This window comes from Sebastes fasciatus, chromosome 24 (genome assembly GCF_043250625.1).
Source record: "Sebastes fasciatus isolate fSebFas1 chromosome 24, fSebFas1.pri, whole genome shotgun sequence".
NCBI lineage: Eukaryota > Metazoa > Chordata > Actinopteri > Perciformes > Sebastidae > Sebastes > Sebastes fasciatus.
The window spans coordinates 1,944,325-1,967,949 of NC_133818.1; the positions used below are offsets into that span (position 1 = coordinate 1,944,325).

Here is a 23,625-nt window from a genome sequence, read left to right on the forward strand (position 1 = left end):
TAAAGATTTTATCTGACCTCTATAGTTACTTTGCATATTCATATTTTATATATAAAGCAATACATGGAAGAGAACAAGAGATCCTCTGGTTTCAAAGTGTCAACCAAACTTCACTCATTGTTCTGCTTATTTTAGTAAACCCAGTCTAGAAGGTTGTTTGACAGTTAGTCTTTGAAGGACGATGAATGCATCTGATGCAGGAGCTGCTAATCTTTAAACACGCAGCATCCAGACTGGAAAAAGTGGCATCAATTTATCAGAAAAGAACGTACATTTAACACGTCCGGAGTCGTTTCCTCCGTTGAATCCAGCAGAAGAACGACATATCAAAGTCCACCAAACTCCTATTGGAAAATAACCGTTTTTAAGGATGATTAAAGTTACATAAAAGTTGAATAAATACATTTTCCTGATGATGTTTTTGTACTTTTATGTAATATGTTGAATGCAGGAGCTGCAAAGTATCTGAAGACTCAGACAATGTGACTGAAGAGTCAGACATTTCTTTTCTTTTTCTTATGCTTGTGTGTTTCAAATGTGTGTATGTATTCCTTTAACCTTAAATAAAAAAATAAAAAATAAAAAGTATCTGAATACTTCTTCAGCAATAAGTCTTCAGTATTCTGCAGTAGTACTCTGAATAAACTGCAGTACAACAGTACATAAAGTGTGTACTTTAATGGTGATAAAAGCCTGTATTAGTTTGGTTAATAGTCCCTTATTATTAGAATTATTACTATTATTATTATTATTATTATTATTAATAATAATAATAATAATAATAATAATTATTATTATTATTATTATTATTATTATTATTACTACTACTACTACTAATAATAATAATAATAATAATTATTATTATTATTATTATTATTATTATTATTATTACTACTACTAACCCCGCCCCCCTCGCTCGCTAAACCCGCCCCCCTGGTTTTGACCCCTGATATATAAAGAGTTGTCTCTGTGTGGCGGCTCCAGACGGCAGAATGGAAACGCTGCTCGGTGCGCTCTCTGGCTCACCTCCCTCTTCTCCTCCTCCTCCTCCTCTTCCTCTTCCTCCTCATCACCACCACCACCTTCATCATCTTCTTCTTCTTCATTGCGCAGCGGCACTCCGGCAGCAGCACCTCACTGGATCTAATAACCACATCTAGAGGATACACAGACAGGAAGATGATGATGATGGAGTGAACTTGTTCAGGTTGGATTCTTCTTCTCGGTTTTTTTGGATTAATGAAAGCATGTGTGATGTTGGTGTGAAGCTGCTCCTGCTGCGTTAAATAAAGAGGAATAAAGAGGACTAAAGAGGAATAAAGAGGAATAAAGAGGAATGAGCAAAGACATGCATGAATATAACGATGTAATAAACCTGCTGTCTGCTGGACTGGAATCCCTACTGTCTGCTGGACTGGATGGGAGTAAAGTGACTGGTGCGTCTTTACGCATGGAGGCAGCTCTGGACTGAGCTCCTGTTGCGTGTTTAACTCTGACTAAAAGAGACAAAAAAAAAGTGATTCTACAACTCCTCGAACAGAAAATGAGTAGCTGTCTCCTCCGACTGGCTCTCCTCGTGGCTTGCGTCCTCTCCATCTCCATCTCCTCCACCTCCAGCTCCAGCACCGAGGCGGAGGAGGCGCTCACGTCGTCCCGGGATACCTGCGCGTCCTGCGGCGTGGTGCAGCCGGAGGAGCCGGAGTCTGGCCGGCTGAACGTGGACTTCATGGAGGCGGTGAAGAGGCACATCCTGAGCCGGCTGCAGATGCGAGAGAGACCCAACATCACGCACCCGGTGGTGTCCAAGGCGGCCATGGTGACAGCGCTGCGGAAGCTGCACGCCGGGAAGCTGCGGGAGGACGGCAGGATGGAGATCCCCAACATGGACGGACACCCGATGAGCAACGACCTGCTGGAGGAGAGCTCCGAGATCATCAGCTTCGCAGAGAAAGGTGCGTGATGGAGACACTTAAAGTTTTTAATGACACAAATCTGATATATAACGACAAAGTCCCACCTGATTTCACCTTCTATACTTACTATGTTAATATTTCATACATTTTGACTTATTTTTCATACTTTTGACTAAGTAAATCATAATTTTGATTTAATATCTCATACATTTCGACTTACTACAATATAAATTTCACTTAATATTTCATAAATTTGATTTATATTTCATACTTTTTGAGGAAGTAAATCATAATTTTGACTCCCTATATCATAAGTTTGACTTAATATTTCATACATTTTGACTTACATTTCATACTTTTGACGAGGTAACTCAGATTCATCGTGTGTTCTTAGAATAAACCACAAAAAGCAACTTATTTATAATAATATAAATTTAAAAATTAATAAAATACAAATAAATAATAATAAATAAATTAAATATAATAATAATAAATAAATACCATCAAAAATAATAATAGATACATAAAATAAAATAATGAAACAAATCTGACATATAACAACAAAGTTCCACCTGATTTCACTCAGTTTCTTAGAATAAACCACAAAAAGCAACTTATTTATAATAATATAAATTAAAAATTAATAAAATACAAATAAATAAAATAAAACTAAATAAATAAATAATAATAAATTAATAAAATTAATAAAATAAACACCACCCAAGATATGCATTGTAAATTATTAACAAAAGAATTACCTAAGAATATAAATTAACACAATTAAATATAATAATAATAAATAAATATCATCAAAAATAATAATAGATACATAAAATAAAAATAATACAAAATAAATAATTGCTTATAATGATAATCATTTTTTATGGAAAAATGTGAAATTCTGGTAGATTTTTGCTGCTGTTTTTAGAGAAAGAAGCATGACTTTGTCTGCAGTAAAGCATCCTGCAGGGACAGCTGAGGCAGGAGCTGCTTACCTCTAAAACACTCAGCATCCAGGCTGCTAAAGTGGCAAAAACTTACATTTAACATGTCTGGAGTCTACAGTTAGATGTGTCTTTATTAGACTCGGCAGCTCCATAAAAAGGAGGCAGTGGTTTCCTCACTTGGAAAACAAAATATCCACCAAACTCCCATTGGAAATCAACCGTTTTTAAGGACGATTAAAGGCACAAAAACACAGTAAAGTGCCTTAAAAACTGTAAGTCATACATGAATATTAAAGGAAAGCTTCAGCGATACTATAAGAAATATAAAAGTCTCTAAAAGATCATCTGGTAATGTGTTTTATAAGTGTAGAGTATCAACCAAACTCCACTCATTGTTCTGCTTATTTTAGTAAACCCAGTCTAGAAGGTTGTTTGACAGTGAGTCTTTGAAGGATGATGAATGCATCTGATGCAGGAGCTGCTTATCTTTAAAACACGCAGCATCCAGACTGGAACAAGTGGCATCAATCTGGAGTCTTTATGAGACTCTGCAGCTCCATAAAAAGGAGGCAGGACACTTGTTGAAACTGTGTGATTATCTTTATATACTGGCTGAATGAGAAACAACCCAGAGGATATGCTGATGTTGAACAGATGTTGATACAGGGGCTTGAAAACCCGCCAAAATAAAAGCAGAGACTGCTGCAGCTGCTACCTGCATGACAGAGAGATCAGCTCCCAGAAGCTGCATTCATATATATTTATTTACACTCAGACAGACAAACATCTGCAGCAGCTGGAGCTGATTTCATCTAATTTAACATCTAGTTTCATCATCTAGATTGAGTGTAGTTTGGTGGATGGAGAGCTGATTTAGTTTTTAACGCTGCGTTCACGTGCTGCACAGTGAGTTGGACATCTGGGACTCCTGGCGTCCGCCCCGGTGTTGTGTTCACTTTCCTAGAAGCAAACATAAACAGCTCAGCATCCCCGCTGAGAGCCTTTTAGTCTCCGAATGTTTCCCTCTGTAGACCTTCCACCTCGCCGCCGTGCGCCTGCCAGTTGGCCCGCGTTGGCCGGCGCTGAGCGGCTGTCAGCGGGGACGTGGCACGGCGACAAGGCGGCGGCTCAGAGGAACACTTCTTTACTCTGAGAGGAGCTGAGAATGATCAACGACGCCACCTGCTTCGCCCACGTGTGTCTGAAACATCTGGTTTCCACATCAGCAGCTTAACGCTGAACATGATGTCAGAGTGTCTCTGTCACGTCTTTATGTGTGTTTTCTCAACTGTGAGTGTCTGCGTTGGCGTGCACATGCCTCCACATCCAGTGTGTGTGTGTGTGTGTGATGGCGGCGCTGTGAATCAGTCCCCTCAGTATAAGGTCACAGCTTTTGTGTCGGCCGTCGTGCAGCCTGAATGCAGATTGACGAGCTGAACTCTGCAGCCTGGCAGCCCCTTACTATTCACTGTGTGTGTGTGTGTGTGTGTGTGTGTGTGTGTGTGTGTGTGTGAGGGTAGTGCACGGTGGTGGTTTGTTATTTTACTGCATCACAGTTTGTCGTCCAGATTCTGACTGTTCATGAACGCGTCTTCTGTGCAAATTAACAGCTCCATTCCAACTTTCTATTTAGCTCCAAGTTTACCAAAACAATCTCCATCGTTGTTGTTTTTTATTAGTATTATATATATTTTTAATTTTGATTATTATGTATATTTAATTATTATTGCTTTTTATTGTATTTATTTATTTTATATTATTATATTTATTATTCATTTATATTATGTATTTTTTTAATGATTTCCAATGAAATTTGATCAAAAAACAATCTTTTATTATCATTATCATTATTATTAATTATTTTTATTATTATTATTATTATTATTATATTTATTATTAACAGATATTATTTTGTATTTTTTGGTAAATCATTAAAATCATTAAAACCAATCAAATCTGATCCCACCCCTCCAGGTCAGTTTAGACGCTGCTGTGGAGCTTTCAATCACATTTAATGATCTTCATCGTTTGTAGTGTAAATGGAAGTGTAGATGAGAATCCTCCAGTCAGCCTGCAGATATCCAGCATGTTGTGACTCATTCCCTGGTTATGAAGGAAAAGGAGGAAGTTGTTTAAAACATTATTCAAATGCTTAAACAACTTCCTCTTTTTCCATTTCAATGGATGTAACTTCCTCATGCCGTGAGCCGCGTCGTGTCAGCGTTTTTAAACCACAGATTTCCACAGAAGATTGGTCTTCTGTCGGAAGTGTGTTACTCAACCGCTGGTTTATTTATCGGCCTGTTATTAATCACTAAACATCGCCGTCACCAGAGAGAAATCAAGACCTAAATATTTGCCGAACAGCGAGCGGAGCGATGCCGGGGAGTGTTTGGTCGTCCTGAGTTTATCTCGTCCTGGAGGTCATGTGAGGAATCTCCTCATTAGCATCTCAGACAAAGCAGCTGCTCGTCTGTGACCGATGAGTTCCCTCCCAAACCGTCAATTAACCATCTTTAACCATTAACCGGGCGCTCTGATCTGCAGCAGCAGTGTGATCTCAAACTGCTGAGTCATGACTCAGAGATTACCTCGTCCTGTGATGGATGAGGTAATGCATGTGGAGGCTCGCTATAAAAGAAAGCACAGCGCTCGCTGTGATGCTCGCCAACAAACTTTGATCCCTTTAAAATCCATTTCTGTGGCGCCAATGCAACCTGCAACCTGCAACCTGCAACCTGCAACCTGCAACCTCACTCCCAACGCGTCAGATAGCGCCGCCTGGTCAGCGCCCCTCGGCATCAGAGACCGACGCACGAACCAGGGACGGTGTGTCAATAAACGCACGCATAGTGTCCTTTCAAAATAAACCTTCATTTTCACAGGAAGTTAGGTTTAGGAAACACAACCACTTAGTTTGGCTTAGGAAACGGTCGGGGTTGACGTTAACGTCACTGACTAACGACTCACGATAATGAGTCATGTGACTATAGCGACTCATGGGACTGACGATAATGACGAGTCATGTGACTCATGGAGCTGACGATACTAGCGACTCCCGGACTCCTGGGACTGCAATACTAACGACTCACTTCACTAAAGACTGTTAATACTAACGACTCACTTCACTAAAGACTGTTGATACTAACGACTCACTTGACTAAAGACTGTTGATACTAACGACTCACTTCACTAAAGACTGACGATACTAATGACTCACTTGACTAAAGACTGTTGATACTAACGACTCACTTGACTAAAGACTGACGATACTAATGACTCACTTGACTAAAGACTGTTGATACTAACGACTCACTTGACTAAAGACTGACGATACTAATGACTCACTTGACTAAAGACTGTTGATACTAACGACTCACTTGACTAAAGACTGACGATACTAATGACTCACTTGACTAAAGACTGTTGATACTAATGACTCACTTGACTAAAGACTGTTGATACTAATGACTCACTTGACTTGTTGATACTGAGAAATGTAATCTGGAATAAACGAAAGTGAAAGAATGAATTTCAGATTTCTGTTTCCAAAGGCCTCAGTCTCACAAATGGTCGGTAAATAAAAAGCCTGGGACCACGTCCAGTCCGCTGGTACTTCTGAGAACCAGCTAATGTCATGTAAATGGTTTTATTTGCTGCGTCTTCATTCTCCCGGTTTGTTGCTGGCGCTGCGACGAGCTCTCAGGCCTCATTGTGAGGACAGTTAGGCTCCATAAGATCTCATTTTCAGGCAGCATTCAACACAAAGTCTTTGAACCTTTGTGTGCGGCGCTCTCTTAAGCCCCCCCCTTCCTCCTCATATTTGGGCCAACTCGGAGGCCAAGTGGGCCGAGCGCCCAACGCCTTCCTGTCACAGTCCGCAGGATCTGTGCTGCCACCCTGAACTGAGAGGAGGCCGTTCCAGAGCCCCCCCCCCCCTCCGGTGTTTTGGTTGTCCGACGTCTCGTTGTGTTTATTAATAATCCCTCCGATGTGTTTCCCCAGATGACATGGTGACGTCCAAGTCCAGCCTGTTCTTCCTGATCTCCAGCGAGGGCAACCAGCACCTCTACGTGACGCAGGCCACCCTCTGGCTCTACTTCAAGCTGGCGCCGTCCCCGTTGGAGGTGCGCCCGAGGCGGAAGGTGACGGTGAAGGTGTACTACCAGGAGCCCGGCCTCGGCAGCAAGTGGAACCTGGTGGAGAAGCGCCTGGAGCTGAAGCGCAGCGGCTGGCACACCTTCACGCTCACGGACGCCGTGCGGTTGGTGTTCGAGAAGGGCGACCGGCGCCAGAACCTGGACGTGCGCTGCGAGGGCTGCGACGCGGAAGGAGTCGTCCCCGTGCTGCTCAACCGCAACGACGAGTCCCACCGGCCCTTCCTGGTGGTGCAGGCGAGGCAGTCCGACAGCAAGCACCGGATCCGCAAGAGGGGGCTGGAGTGCGACGGCAGCAGCAGCCTGTGCTGCCGCCAGCAGTTCTACATAGACTTCCGGCTCATCGGCTGGAACGACTGGATCATCGCGCCGTCGGGCTACTTTGGGAACTACTGCGAGGGGAACTGCCCGGCCTACATGGCGGGCGTCCCCGGCTCGGCGTCGTCCTTCCACACGGCGGTGGTGAACCAGTACCGCATGCGTGGGATGAGCCCGGGCTCCATGAACTCCTGCTGCATCCCCACCAAGCTCAGCACCATGTCCATGCTCTACTTCGACGACGAGTACAACATCGTCAAGCGGGACGTTCCCAACATGATCGTGGAGGAGTGCGGCTGCGCTTGAGTATTTAACTGACGAAATATAGAAATATTTATGGACGACGATGGAAAACATGCGCACACACAACCTCATGCACACGTATCTACACCCCCTCATGTATGCCTGCACAAAACAACTTGTATATATATTTATGTTTGTTGATATATTTGGTTATATTCCTTCAAAGGGACGTGAAGAGTTCTCTTCCAGATCTTTAAATATCTTTGGAAAACAATCAATCTCTTGACGTTCTTCGTTCAATATCTCGACGGATAGTGAGGATCTGGTTTGCTAAACCTACGAGCCTTTACATCGGTCGATGTGATTTCCTGCTATTGTTAGAGTAGGTACCACTTGTGTAGAAGTTTTGGGATTAAACTCTTCATGTGTAGAAACATAAACCCGACCTTAAACGTCTCCAGAGGAGCCTTACGTGGGTCACGAGGTTGGGGGTGATTCAGCCTCGTTCATGTTCAAACATCAGCCACCAACGTGCAGCACTTCAAACCTCTCCACTAAAAGGTAGACGATGTGAAGTGAAGCACCTGAAACTCATCTGTTATCTTCATTGTTGGTATTTTAACTTTTATCAACCATCTAGATAAACATTTCCCTCAAATTATTAACTCCCGTCCTCAAACTCCCGGTCTCAAATAGACCCCTTCTTAGTGTCGACGTCATGATGGAGCTGGAGACAGACCAGCTATCTAACTAACAGTGGGTGACGAGCACTTGAAGATGGAATCATGAATATCAGGGATGACTTCACATTTCTCTGCTTGTTGTTCGGACGTTGTAATAAAACCCTTCAGATTTCTTCCAGTTGATCAAAATGAAAAAGTCTCGTCTCGGTCGGTGAAAGTGAAAAGTTGCCATGTTGCTCAGTTTAGTGACGCACACACCTTGATAGCACTTAGCAGATTGAAATGCCTTGAAACGATGAGCCCTGATGAGTCCTTCTAAAAGAAATAAGTGCCGCATGAGCTATGCAATGTAAAGTATTTACCCGTGACGAGCTGGACTGAAGCTCTTCTGACTAACTATCACCAATACTTGAAATGTCAAAGTGTGGCGAGCAGCGGCGGGTTCGGCCTGGAGGCGGGAAGAGGTTCTGTTTCTGGTGGTAGATTACGGTTCTTTCTAAATGTATTTGTTTTTGCGTTAGAATAAGGTCGTTTTTAGGAGAAATATGCTGCAAAATAAAGTTGATTTTATGCATTTTCAAACAAAGATGGCGGCAGGAAGTGACACAACTCTTTGTTCATCTTGTAGCGTAATGAAAAATATTGATACATTGTTATAGAACGAAGTACGGAAGCCCTGAAAGGCAAGCAAGATTTTTTTCTTTTTTTTCTGGTAATCCATTTTCTACATCTGATCGAATTATTCTATGTCTCTCCTGTGTTTGACGTAAGAACAGGTGGATTTGTTTTTGGCAGGATAATCTTTCTAAGTTCCTTTTTTGTCGGTGAAACAGATAAAAAAATAATTTAGGCTGAATTTTCTAAGTTGCCTCTTAGGGAAAATGGAGGAAATTTAAAGAAACATATTTCACAAAAAATCAGCCAAAAATCAGCCTTAATTTTAGAATTTTAAAATTTTAGGCAGATTTTTCTAAGTGAGGGTGAAAGTTTGCTTTTTTTTTTTTTTTACAAAAAAATTAAAAAATCCCCTATTTTCTCATAAAAGGCAAAAAAAGAATAATAAAAAAAAAAAATCAGCCTAAAATTTTGAATTTTTTTTACCTATTTCACAGACCAAAAAAAGGGAAATTTTAAAGATTATCCTGGCAAAAAATTCCACCTGCTCTTAAGTCATGAACACAGGAGAAACAGAATAATTGTTTATGACTGTAAAACAGGTGGAAATTGTTTTTTGCCACGATAATTTCTAATAATTTCCCAAAAATTTGTAAAATAAATGTAGGCTGATTTTTGTAAGTTAAGTTAAGTTTGTAACTTTTTTTTTTTTTTTTTTAAGAAAAATCAGCCTAATTTCTTTTCCCTGTTTCAGAGACAAAAAAAGGAACTTTTTAAGTCATAAACACAGGAGAAAAAAATAATTAAAAATTCTCGCTTGCCTCTCAGGGCTTCCATAGAAATGGTTCCCAACCTAGAATATAATATATTCTTTGGCAACACAAAATTCTTTCAATCTTTAAAGCTTTTTCTTGAAATTCACTGGATAATAGTACCTCTCTAAAGACTAATATAACCTACGAGACGTAAGCCAGAAAAAGGTTGGGAACCATTGTTACAGAGTATATAACATAATATAATAAATATGAAATAAACCTGATGTAAAAGTCACTTTGGGCTGCCATTTCTGTTTGGAATAGAGCAGAAATCGACTTTATGTAACGTGATGGAGGAACGTTTAAAGATTCAGTCATTCCTTCCTTTATCAATTAAAACCTGTGAAACACAAAAGGAGGCTAACGGGGCCTAACGGGGGCGAACGGGGGCTAACGGGGGCTACCGTTGACCCAGATGTGATGCATGAACAGTGATTTTATAGAGTCTAAATGAACGCGTCCCAGTGGATTCTCCCAGTTCGACACCGAAACACACTTGGAGACACAGTTTCAGTCACTTTGACGCCACTTTGCTGTTTCCAGGTTACCGGCGTGATGCTCTCATTCACCAGGTTCACACCGTAAAGAGCTCGTTAGCGTTCCTCTTCCCGCCTCCTGTCCGACGCTCCACCGCCGCCACCACTTCAATGGTCGTTAGAGTATTTGCACTGGGGCGCTGCGTAATAAGATAAAATAAAAACTGCCATTGAATAAAAGTTATTTTTATAGAAGCAAAAATTGAAATGTATGAAATGATGGAACCAAAGAGGCCAAGAGGTTTATCTGTGGAGAGATGTTTCTGTTGTTGTAAAGAGGCCTAAACACTGTATCAGGGTATAATAGCACTCCATAATCAGCTTAATCTCTTTTTCTATTTTTCATATTTTTTCATCAAATTACTTCAAATATTCCTTTTTGTTTTTCTTTCTTCTTCTTCTTCGTTAGAGTCACGTAGAGTAAAGCACACGCCTGCCATCTGATTCCCTGTACAGTCGGTGTAACATATGAATATGCTTTTTGAAATATTTTGTTCTTTGTTATTGTTGGAAAATAAATTTCTTATAACCAGTCGTATGGATTTATTATTATTATTGTTGTTGTTCCTTCTTATCAACGGATGTTTAACATTCAGTTAACATCACATCTTCATCAGAAAAGTATAAGACGTATAGATGACGTGACGACGACTCAAGACGTATAATAGAATTAGAATATTCTATATATATTATGGAGCAGTTAGAGGACATTTGACGTAAGCAATAACATTTTCAATAGTCATGATGGCAAAACTGATTAAAAACATGTATATACATTTTTTAATTATTATTTAAAACAGGTTGAATTCAAATTATTTGTCTTAAAGCATGAATTTAAAATAAAGTTACAGATTGTTAGTTATTTACTGTTAAGTTATTATTATTATTATTATTATTATTATTATTAAGTTATGTACCAACATGGAGAAGAAGGCCTTAAAGTGATTGAAAGCTCCAGAGCTTAGTTATTTACAATTTATAATATATTTATATTAACTGTACTGGGCTGTCATTTAAGATTCTATATTTATTCCATTATATTATCATTTTGAGAAATGTATTTCTTTAATTGTTTAATTGTTTAATTATTTAATTATTTCAATTTTATTTATTATAGGCAAATTTTCAAATGTTGTCGAAAAAAGTGTAAAAAAAGTTAAAAAAAAAAAAAAAAATTCTGAAAATTGGTAGAAAAAATGTCTGAAAAATGTTCCAAAACAATATCTGGAAAATATCAGAAAAAAGTATGAAAACTGTTCAAAAAACAGGCCCAAAAATGTCTGAAAAATGTTTTAAAAAGGTCCAAAAACTGTACAAATACTTTCTGAAAAATATCTGAAAAATGTCCAAAAAATGTCTAAAAAATGTCCAAAAATTGCCCCTAAAAAGTGAAATAAAAGTCCTAAAAAAGTCTGGAAAATGTCAGTAAGAAAGTTAGAAGAAAAGTCCGATACTGGTATCATATGAAACTATAAAACCTGATGAATCCATCGGTACCAACCATGTCAGACTAGCTGGTCATGAAGGAGTTAAAAAAAACTGTCAAGTCCATTTTCAAAGGGGTCCCTTGACCTCTGACCTCCAGATATGTGAATGTAAATGGGTTCTAAATCTCACTTTGAGGTACATTTTCAATCAATTGAGTATTTTGATGGATTGACAGCCCTACATTTATCCTCATTAGTTGTTTGCTGTTTAAATGTTATTTTGAAGAGCCTGTAACTTCAGGGGGTCAGACCAGACCCCCCTATAGAGCTCTATATGAGCCCACTCAGCCGGACAAAGGCTCTTAACAGGCCTAATTATACCTCAGCAAATCTCAGCAGGACTTCAGGGGTCAAGTGTTTGACCTCTGGGGGTCACACCCTTCATGACTGAGACGACAAGCGACTACAAGAGGAGCAGCGCTGGAGGAAACCTGCAGTATGATTACACCATTATAAATAAGGTAATCTGACAGCTGATGAGTCAATTCAGACTGTCAGCAATGAGACATGGAGACATGGAGACATGGAGACATGGAGACATGGAGACATGGAGACATGGAGACATGGAGACAGGGATAAGGGAGTTAGAGAAAACTGAAATAAAGAAGAACGTTCCCCTCAGGAGAGGAACTGTAATAACTTAGGAGACCCTCTGACTTTTCATCTAGCGCCACCATCAGGTCAACATTTTAATGTGTCCAATACTCTGGTTTATGAAGAACGACAGGAGGTAGGTGATGAAGACAAGACGTAGACGATGAAGACAAGACGTAGGTGATGAAGACAAGACGTAGACGATGAAGACAAGACGTAGGCGATGAAGACAAGACGTAGACGATGAAGACAAGACGTAGGTGATGAAGACAAGACGTAGACGATGAAGACAAGACGTAGGCGATGATTTCAAGACGTAGGCGATGAAGACAAGACGTAGGCGATGAAGACAAGACGTAGACGATGAAGACAAGACGTAGACGATGAAGACAAGACGTAGGCGATGAAGACAAGACGTAGACGATGAAGACAAGACGTAGGCGATGAAGACAAGACGTAGACGATGAAGACAAGACGTAGGCGATGATTTCAAGACGTAGGCGATGAAGACAAGACGTAGGCGATGATTTCAAGACGTAGACGATGAAGACAAGACGTAGACGATGAAGACAAGACGTAGACGATGAAGACAAGACGTAGGCGATGAAGACAAGACGTAGGCGATGATTTCAAGACGTAGGCGATGAAGACAAGACGTAGGCGATGATTTCAAGACGTAGGCGATGAAGACAAGACGTAGACGATGAAGACAAGACGTAGACGATGAAGACAAGACGTAGGCGATGAAGACAAGACGTAGGCGATGATTTCAAGACGTAGGCGATGAAGACAAGACGTAGGCGATGATTTCAAGACGTAGACGATGAAGACAAGACATAGGCGGCAACAACGGGATATAAGCGGCAACAACGGGACGCAATTGACAATGACGGATGTAGACTTAAACGTTTTCTTATATTATTGTATTATGAAGATGATGATAATCATCAAAATTGCAAGTTGAGTTTTTCCTTATTAACGTCTGAGTTTTCATGGAAGCATCACCAGCCATCGTCATCGCCCACGTCCTGTCCTCACGGCTGTTAGAAGCCATCACCTAGTGGCTGTTAGGAGGTATCACCTAGTGTCCGTTAGAGGAACTGCAGCTGGAGGAAGGACCCATCCAGCTGTGGTGGTTTAGTAAAGAACATGTTGAAAACAAAGATGAGCCACGGAGAGCAGACATTCTTCAGCTGTGGTCTGAAAGGCTGAAGGAGGAGGGACGAGCGTGTTGTGTCAGAGAGGAATGATGTTGAGATTTAGTCGATTACAGAGCAGACTTTGTGGCGATGTCAGGTGACACACGAGAGCTGTTTTATCATGTCGCTCACCAAAACACACAGGAATGTTAATGAATGGAGGCCCGAAGGCCTCGCTGCCACGCCGTGACACACACACACACACACACACACACACACACTAACACACACGTACCTGTAGCCTAAAACAGTTATGTGGTCTGACAGCGTGGTGAGCTGTCAGACATGAGCAGGACTCAATGTGCTTTTTCGGGACTGGTTTATGGGATTGAGTGGCAGATGTAATTTGTTTGAGGACTGAGTGGGGTTATTGATCATCAATCACACAGTTACAGTGCACTTCAGTGGTACAGTACCTGTCGCCTGGAAGCAAACGGCAGCTCGGCTGTCTCCACTCTGTAATTCCCCTCCAAACATCACATCTTGATCACATGGGATCTGCAGACAGAGTTGAAGAGTTGAAAATGAAAAACACATTAGAAATAATCATCATACTTCATATTGATGAGCCCACAAGACTGAACATTCATTTCTTTCACAGAAATGCACTGTGATATGACAAATACAACCAGATATATTGAATAAATGTTATATTATATATTACATTTTCTTACTGAGCAATTAAAAGAAATCTAAATGCAAAAGATGTACATTTTGTATTAACATTGTGACAATGGAAATACGTTAATTCATATAAAAGTTAAGCATTTAAGAATCTATTTATTGTTGTGAAATCATTCACAGAAGCAAAATAAATCCACACAGAGCTTCATGTCGAGTTCAACTTCAGGAAAATGTTGCATCTGAATTGTTGACATTGATGAATGTTAGAGAGTCCAACATGGAGGCAGGTTTAATATGAGTTTAGGTTTTAATTTGGTTTAAGTTACGTCTTTGGTTTGTGCAAAAGTTTGCAAAACGTTACGTTTTTGGTTTGCGCAAAAGTTTGCAAAACATTATGTCGTTGGTTTGCGCAAAAGTTTGCACAACGTTATGTCTTAAGTTTAAGTTACGTCTTTGGTTTGCGCAAAGTTACGTCTTAAGTTTAAGTTACGTCTTTGGTTTGCGCAAAAGTTTGCAACCGTTATGTCGTTGGTTTGCGCAAAATTTTGCAACCGTTATGTCTTTGGTTTGCGCAAAAGTTTGCAAAACGTTACGTCTTTGGTTTGCGCAAACGTTTGCACAACGTTATGTCGTTGGTTTGCGCAAAAGTTTGGCCAAAAATTTGCGCAAAAGTTTGCACAAAGTTCCGTCGTTGGTTTGCGCAAAAGTTTGCACAAAGTTACGTCTTAAGTTTAAGTTACATCTTTGGTTTTTACAAAGTTACGTCTTTGGTGTAAGTTACGTCTTTAGTTTGCACAAAGTTACGTCTTAAGTTTAAGTTACGTCTTTAGTTTGCACAAAGTTACATCTTTAGTTTGCTCAAAGTTACGTCTTTAGTTTGCACAAAGTTACATCTTTAGTTTGCTCAAAGTTACGTCTTTAGTTTGCACAAAGTTACGTCTTTAGTTTAAGTTACGTCTTTAGTTTGCACAAAGTTACATCTTTAGTTTGCTCAAAGTTACGTCTTAAGTTTAAGTTACGTCTTTAGTTTGCACAAAGTTACATCTTTAGTTTGCACAAAGTTACGTCTTTAGTTTGCACAAAGTTACATCTTTAGTTTGCTCAAAGTTACGTCTTTAGTTTGCACAAAGTTACGTCTTAAGTTTAAGTTACGTCTTTAGTTTGCACAAAGTTACATCTTTAGTTTGCACAAAGTTACGTCTTTAGTTTGCACAAAGATACGTCTTTAGTTTGCACAAAGATACGTCTTTAGTTTGCACAAAGATACGTCTTTAGTTTGCACAAAGATACGTCTTGTTGTGCAGATTATTTCTTTACATTTAGTGTGAAGTTTAGTGAACTCACGATTATCTAAGCTGCTTTGTAGGTCAGTGGAATAAATGATTTTAGATGCCTCAGCATGCTTATGGAAAACTCTTGGCTGGAAGTCCCATTACTGTCAACTCCAGACAGAATATTGGGAATAACGATGGGGTTTTCCATCTGAGGATAATCAGGAGAAAGTTGATGTGCTCTCAGAGGAAACTGTGGAATTTCCAGGCCATGCACAGGTAGATATCAAAATCTTTTCATTTTTCATTCGTCGGAGTAGAATTCAAGATGTGGAGAGGTTTCATTTCCGAACGCTGAATGACCTTTTGGGATTGAGCATTCCTAGAAGTTCCTCCTTTCTTCAAATGCACAGGTTTCTCTCTCCTCAACAGCTGCTATTAGTCTCTCAATTTAGGGTTTAAGGTCACTTATTATCCGTCATGAAGCACCATAACTCACTCTAATGTCCCCTCAGTGTTGAAAAATGTGTCTTGTTCTGAAGGAGTCGAGCCGCGGTGTTTCCAAGACTAAGTTTTTATATTCTGGGTTACAGTAGCTGTTGGTGGAATGTGCCAAAGGGCAGCAGAGATAATAGAGATAACACATCACGTCATGAGGTGTTTAACAACACAACAGCAGGCAGAAACATTAAATCACACACTGTGGCAGGTATTTACAGGTCCACTAGATCCGGTCTTAATAACCTCCGCTTTGGATTTCACTGGGTCTGTTTGGGATCTTTATTTCTAGAACATGCATGTTAAGTAGCTTTTCCACGGATCTGTTGTGGTTTGGGTCAACATTTCTAGTGGAAAAACAAATAGTTGCGTGTACTCAAACACGGTATTTATGTATATTTTTGAAATAGCGGTAATTTAATTCAATTAGTGGTTGGCTCGGTCGGGTCACTGCTGCGGCCCAGACTGAAATAACTCCACAAATATGTAATGGATTGACACTCATGATGCCCAGACGATGAATCCTGGTGACTTCCTGTAGCGCCAACATGAGCTTCACATTTGGTTTTTTTTGGTGAAATATCAACAACAACAACAACAACAACAACAACAACAACAACAACAACAACAACTATTAGACGGATTGTGATGAAATGAGGTTCAGACATTCATGTTCCTCTGAGGATGAGTTGTAATAACTTCAGAGATCCTCTGACGTTTCCTCTAGCGCCACCATAAAAATATAGACGAAGTCACCGTGATGTCACCCATTGGTTTGTGGACAGACTTTTTGAAGCCTCAAGTTCGGTATTTTGGTCGTGTCCATCTTGGTTTTTGTCCGTCTCCATCTTGGTTTTGTTCCTTCCCAGAAACTGGAGATGTTTAACCGACATACTTCCCCATCAGCGCTGCTAATTGTTTACAGTTTAACAGCTCGTCTGGTAACGGAGTAGTTTTCCACTGCGGTGCTGCTGAATGGAAGTATTCGGGTGATTTGCTTGTAATGTGGCTGAACTCACATGTCTGAAACACAAACATAAACACATGTGAGTTCTTCTTTCAGACGAGTGGAAACTCCGTGAAAGGAGCTCCGTGATGAGGACGTGATGAAGAGGAGAAGAAGATGTCAGTTTGAGTGGCGTCGGCGCTCGCCGCTGCTCGCTCTCATCACAGAATGACTGGAATGTTCCACTGCACTTATCAAAATATGCACATTACATCTGCAGGTTTTCTTTTACCCGAGGCACCGGCCGCCACCGCCCGATGCCTCGGCTTCATCTCATCAGTCTGCTGCCGTTTCTCCAGGTTTCAATGAATAAATTAATCAATAATACAAATAGAATAAATGTAAATAATCTGAATGACTCCTCCTGTAACTCCAGACTGGGAACGTTCTGTCAGGGAAATACAAAAAATAGATGAAACGTTAGACGTGATAAAAAATTAAAATAGTAAGTTTGACTAAAGAAAGCATCATCTTGACATGACACAAGAATTTAGACTTAATATTGCTTACTTTTAAATTAATATCTCATCATTTTGACTTTCTATCTCATACTTCTAACTTACGATGTTAATATTTCATACATTTTGACTTATTTTTCATACTTTTGACTAAGTAAACCAACATTTTGATTTAATATCATAGTTTTAACTTTCCATTTGACTTAATATTGTATAATTTTGAATAAACATCTCATAAATTTTAATTCAAATCTCATAGTTTTAACTTAATATCTCACAATTTGGACTTAATATTTCATACATTTTGACTTATTTTTCATATTTTTGACTAAGTAAATCATAAATTTGAATTAATATCTCATATATTTTATTTATATTTCATACTTTTTGATGAAGTAAATGATAATTTTGACTTCCTATCTCATAAGTTTGACTTAATATTTCATACATTTTGACTTACATTTCATATTTTTGACGAGGTAACTCGTTGGAGTCGGCTGGAGTTTGGTGGCTGAAGAGAGTAAACTGGCTGGAGTTTGGTGGCACCAAACTGCAGGTCATCCAGGTCATCCTCCTTCAGAGCGACCAGGTGTTGTTACGGGTGGATCCCAGTCTGGTTGGTGGTTTCCTCCTCGGCTTCTTGTTGTTGTTCAGATACCTCCTGACTCACGCCTCAGGCATTCCTCTTCACCCGCCGTGTCCCAGGTCTTTGGTTCGCCGCTGAACCACGGCGGCGTCTCACCACAGAGAGTGATGCTTCAGGATGAGTCAGAGTCTGAAAACAGCTGAAGAAGCCGTCATCGTCATCATCAACAACAACAACAACAACTCCTCCCTGATTAGTCAGGACAACACATGGAAGAGTTGTTGTGACACTAATTATCACAAACACACCACTGAACTGTCTTCTTCTTCTCGTGTCATCATGTGGACCAGGTAGAGTTTAACCTCAGAAGGTGTTTTGTCTGATCAGCTGATCAACTTCCTGTTCAGGATCAATTGAGTGATGGCGTCTGTTAAAGATGGCGGTCAGTGATCGGCGGTCAGTGATCGGCGGTCAGAGATCGGCGGTCAGTGATCGGCGGTCAGAGATCGGCGGTCAGAGATCGGCGGTCGTCGGCGGTCAGTGATCGGCGGTCAGAGATCGGCGGTCAGTGATCGGCGGTCAGTGATCGGCGGTCAGTGATGTCATTGGTGTTGTACTTTCTGTTTTTTGGGGAGCTAACGGAGGCCGGGGGGGGGTGGGGCGTGGCACATTGTGCCCCCTAAACGCTCCAGATGGTTGGTTTAAGCCGGAGCTGCTGCTGGATCACTGCGTCCAACTGACCCTCGCGGTGCGCCGCCGTTTACCAGCGTCCTCCCGCCGTGAATATTCATGAGGAGCAGAAGAAGAAGAAGAAGCCGGGCCTCATTAGAATATTCATACCGCCGAGGGTTCATGAGAATGACGTGCAGCAGGCCTCATGAATATTCATGAGCTGGTCTAATCTAATGGTGAAGAAGGAATTCATCGCCCCCGCCCCCCCGCCCGCTCGCCGCCGCCGCCGCTCATCAGCACCTCTAATAATGAGCGCCTCATTCACAGAGTACAGTGAGCACGCTGCCTGATTAAACCCGATGCTGATCCCTGTTTCTAGGTCAGGGAGACGCATACCAAAAGCATTAGAGCATCAGGAACCGGCCCGATGACTCGCTTAAGAAAACACGGCGTACACGGGGACGCCGTTTAACCGTGACTGCCTACTTCCTGCTCACAACTCTCAGACCTTTACCAAAACGGAGCACACATCAAGTTGAATTCAGGAAGTCAACTTTCCCTTTCCGTACTTTAGAACTTTGTTAAGAACTTTATTTTGAATTCTCGCGGCGTTTCATGAAGTCTAAAGTCTAAAGTTGATGATTAATATGTCTTTAATGAATCATTTAATTTAATGAATATTTGTTAAAGTTGAATTCAGACAAAGAAAGCGGAAATATTGAAACATTTGTAACTCTAGCAGACGTGTCTTCACCTCCTACTAAAGTGAATTTGCACCAATTTTCACTCACTGACGTCTAATATTATCCTAATGATAGGATAATAAAATAATATTTGCTTCACATTTAGTCTGAAAACACCTAGAGACAGTGTGGAATAATATTAAAGCCAATTTAAGATACGCTTAACAATAAATAATATTAAAAACAGGATTTGATTCAAAGAAAATCTAAAGGATGAGTGAATTTATTAATTCATTTATTTATTTGTTTTTATTTAAATGTTATTATTATTATTCTCAGTTATATTTTAAATTAAATTTTTTATTTATTTATTATATGTTTTAATTTTATATTTATTAATTTATATATTTTTTAATTATAATTTTTATTTCATTAGTTTATTTATTTTTATGTATTTATATTTCCTTATCATTATTATTATTTTCAGTTTATTATATTTAGATTTTATATTTCCTATTTTTTCTTCTTCTTCTTCTTCTTATTATAATAATAATAATGGATTTATTATTATTACCATTTTTTTGCCTCCATTGTGTTTTATTACATTACATAAATTTTCCATTTACAGTTAATATCTGTTATTTAATGTACATATAACTTTACTTTATTTGTTATGGTTTAGGTTGTTTAGTATTTATTTTTATTATAATTTTTTTTTAATTTATTATATTAGCATTTTATATTTATTTATTTATCTATTTATTTATTCATTTATTTATTCTTATTTAATTTTTATTTTTATTTAATTTACTATTATTATTATTATTATTATTATTATTATTATTATTATTATTATTATTATTGAGTTATTTAGTCATTTAGTAATGTTTGTATTTATTTTTATTTAATTTATTATTATTATTATTATTATTGTTATTATTATTATTATTATTATTATTATTATTATTATTATTATTATAATAATAATAAATATTAATAAAGAAAATAAAAATAAACTTTCAGACCTATATAGTTGCTACGTAGCGACGCTTTAATCCCTCTCTGTCTTTCTGTGTTTTTTGACGTTTCCATGTTGCAGCCGCTGCCTGAGTAAAGTAGGACAGAGCAGGTTGCAGAAGTTTGGCTTTTCTTGGTAACTCTCAATTAGCCGTCGTTCTCACATGAAATGTTTCTTTAAAGGAAGGCTCATCCATTCTGTGAATCAGGCCTCGTGTCTCTGCAGGCTTTCCCTCCGTGTTATTTAAGAGCGTTTTCCCCGGGAGCTTTAACCTCCTGCAGCATCCAGAGGTGGAGTCCGGGCAGGTCGGGTCTTGTTTCAGGGCTAAGCTGTGTGAATAAAGGGTTAAAGCTGCCGCTGCCGAGCCTCTCCAGGGCTCACAGAGATTCTCTCTCATTAGTTGTGCAGATTTGGGGCCCTCGGGGTTCTCCTGTGCACATGTGTTGGGATGCTTGTTCCCACTGAGCTCTGCAGCTCTGATTGAGTCCCTGATTGCCTTGACATTAAGGGGGCTGCAGTCCCGGTGTCACGGCCGGCCTGATGGATTGGCGTTGCAGGAAGGTGGAGGGGGCGGTGGCAGTGGCGGTGGCGGTGCACACTGAGCTCTTGTTGTCGCCGTGAGGTTCACGGCTCGCAGGACTGGAGGACTGAGAGAGTTTGATCCTGATCAGGGGTCAGGGAACCAGGGTCAGTTAATCACCTGGATTCATTCATTATTAATTATTAAGTCTAATAAATCTATTTTAATTTCCATCAGGGACAAGTTTCACTAAATCAAACAGAAACATAAAGTTTCTATGATGGGATGGTGGAATTGTTGAAAGTTGGATAAAAGATTTATAGGATTCATCAAGAAGCTGTCGAGTCTCAGCTGAGGTCACTTAAACCTGCAGACTTGGGACATGGACTCGAGTGAGACTCAAATCACAAAGACGAGGTTTGGAAACCTGGACTCGAGTGAGACTCAAATCACAAAGACGAGGACTTGAAACCTGGACTCGAGTGAGACTCAAATCACAAAGACGAGGACTTGAAACCTGGACTCGAGTAGGACTTGGGTCTCAAAGATGCAGACTTGAGACTTGGACTCGTTGGAGACTTTAGTCACTGAACCATCAGAGGTAGCATTGTTGTTCTGTCCTCACACCTGGTTTTGGATTGTGTCTTTTCCTGCGGTCCCCGTGCCCCTGAAGGCACCTCGCCTCACCTTCCTCCCATCGTGGTCGGCCGTCCCGCCGCGGCCTCCCAGCCCGCTAATCTTCTGGTATGAGTGACTTCATCAGTTAAGAAGCTGCTCGCCGAACGATTGTACCGCTCCTATAATGAGGAGGCTCAGATGAATTAGTGCGGCGGTACGAGACGCCATTATGGTCTTAAGGTGGATTTGGCGTTGAATTATTTTCCTTATAACCACACACTTAGAAGATTATCAGCTGAGCGGCTCGCTGAGCGGCCCGCTGAGCGGCCCACTGAGCGGCCCGCTGAGCGGCGATCAGCTGGAAGATTTATGAGCTCGGTTGTTTTTCCAGGAATCACAGAGTGATGATGTTCAGAGAGCCGCTGGCTGCTCTGCTACGCTCACGGACGACTTAACCAACACAAAGAGACGCAAAACTCCAACAAAGAAACGCAAAACTCCAACAAAGAGATGCAAAACTACAACGAAGAGATGCAAAACTCCAACAAAGAGATGCAAAACTACAACAAAGAAACGCAAAACTCCAACAAAGAGATGCAAAACTCCAACAAAGAAATGCAAAACTCCAACAAAGAGATGCAAAACTCCAACAAAGAAACGCAAAACTCCAACAAAGAAACGCAAAACTCCAACAAAGAGATGCAAAACTACAACGAAGAGATGCAAAACTCCAACAAAGAGATGCAAAACTCCAACAAAGAAATGCAAAACTCCAACAAAGAGATGCAAAACTCCAACAAAGAGATGCAAAACGACCTCAAAGAGATGCAAAACTCCAACAAAGAGATGCAAAACTCCAACAAAGAGACGCAAAACCACCACAAAGAGATGCAAAACGACCTCAAAGAGAAGCAAAACTCCAGCAAAGAGAAGCAAAACTCCAATAAATGACCACAAAGAGATGCAAAACGAACACAAAGAGATGCAAAACTCCAACGAAGAGATGCAAAACTCCAACGAAGAGATGCAAAACTCCAACGAAGAGACGCAAAACTCCAACGAAGAGACACAACACTCCAATAAAAGAGACGCAACACTATTTCTATTTCCTGTACGGTGGTAGTTTAATCTCGTTCTATTTCCTGTACGGTGGTAGTTTAATCTCGTTCTATTTCCTGTACGGTGGTAGTTTAATCTCGTTCTATTTCCTGTACGGTGAGTACTTTAATCTCATTATATTTCATGTTAATATTAAACTAGTTTGATATTAGCTGGTGGGTACCAGATCAGAGGCTATAAACATAAATGATGATGTTTGTTTTCTCTGGTTCCCATGGTGACGGAGCAGAACAACCACCAACCAGCGTCCTCCATCGTCTCATTAACATAAGGACTGATGGCCGGCAGCGAACCCAGCCAACGAGCAGCGACCTGGTTTAACCTCTGATGTTTCAGGGCGTCTGATGACGGACTGACCGGCTAATAACACGTGAGGACATGTGAGGACATAAAGGACGCCTCACACATCCTCCAGGAGAGATGGCATCCATTCAAGAAGGCAGCTACTAAAGGGAGCTTACTGCTTTCTGCTCAATGGATGACATCACTCGCAGCTTCTCTTCTGGACCCCGACGTCTCGTTCCAGACGACTAGAGCAAACACTGGCAGCAGCTCCACACACACATGAACACACAAGAACACACAAGAACACACAGGAACACACAAGAACACACACATAAACACACACAAATACACATAAACACACAGCAGTGTGATGGATCAACCACCATCATTCATGGTGATAGATGGTGGCTGTATATTTACTCTACAGGATCATGTTTATTAATCATTTATTTCATTATTAATGTAATTTATTTTCTTCTGCCTTGTTTATGAATACTTTGTTTTCCAGTTTCCAGTTATTAACGACTACAAACAACCACAAAGAGATGCAAAACTACCACAAAAAGATGCAAAACAACCAGAAAGAGATGCAAAACTACCACAAAGACACATTAAATGACTACCAAGAGACAATAAACAATTACAAAGAGGCGCAAAATGACTATGAATAGATGCAAAACGACTGCAAAAAGACGCTAAACGACTACAAAGAGACGCAAAACAACCAGAAGGAGACGCAAAGCGACTACAAAGACATATT

The 23,625-nt window shown here is 40.2% G+C and overlaps 2 protein-coding genes across 2 annotated transcripts in view; both read left to right on the forward strand.

Annotated features, from left to right (window-relative positions):
* Window positions 1–23,625, forward strand: part of dph3 (diphthamide biosynthesis 3) — a 258,857-nt gene that overhangs the window by 208,054 nt on the left and 27,178 nt on the right. The gene's annotated exons all lie outside the window — the stretch shown is intronic.
* LOC141762669 (inhibin beta B chain) lies at window positions 969–8,849 on the forward strand. The gene is made up of 2 exons (XM_074626637.1): window positions 969–1,952; window positions 6,866–8,849. Exons 1-2 carry the CDS (start codon window positions 1,544–1,546, stop codon window positions 7,639–7,641), a joined length of 1,185 nt encoding a protein of 394 aa, XP_074482738.1. The 5' UTR covers window positions 969–1,543; the 3' UTR covers window positions 7,642–8,849.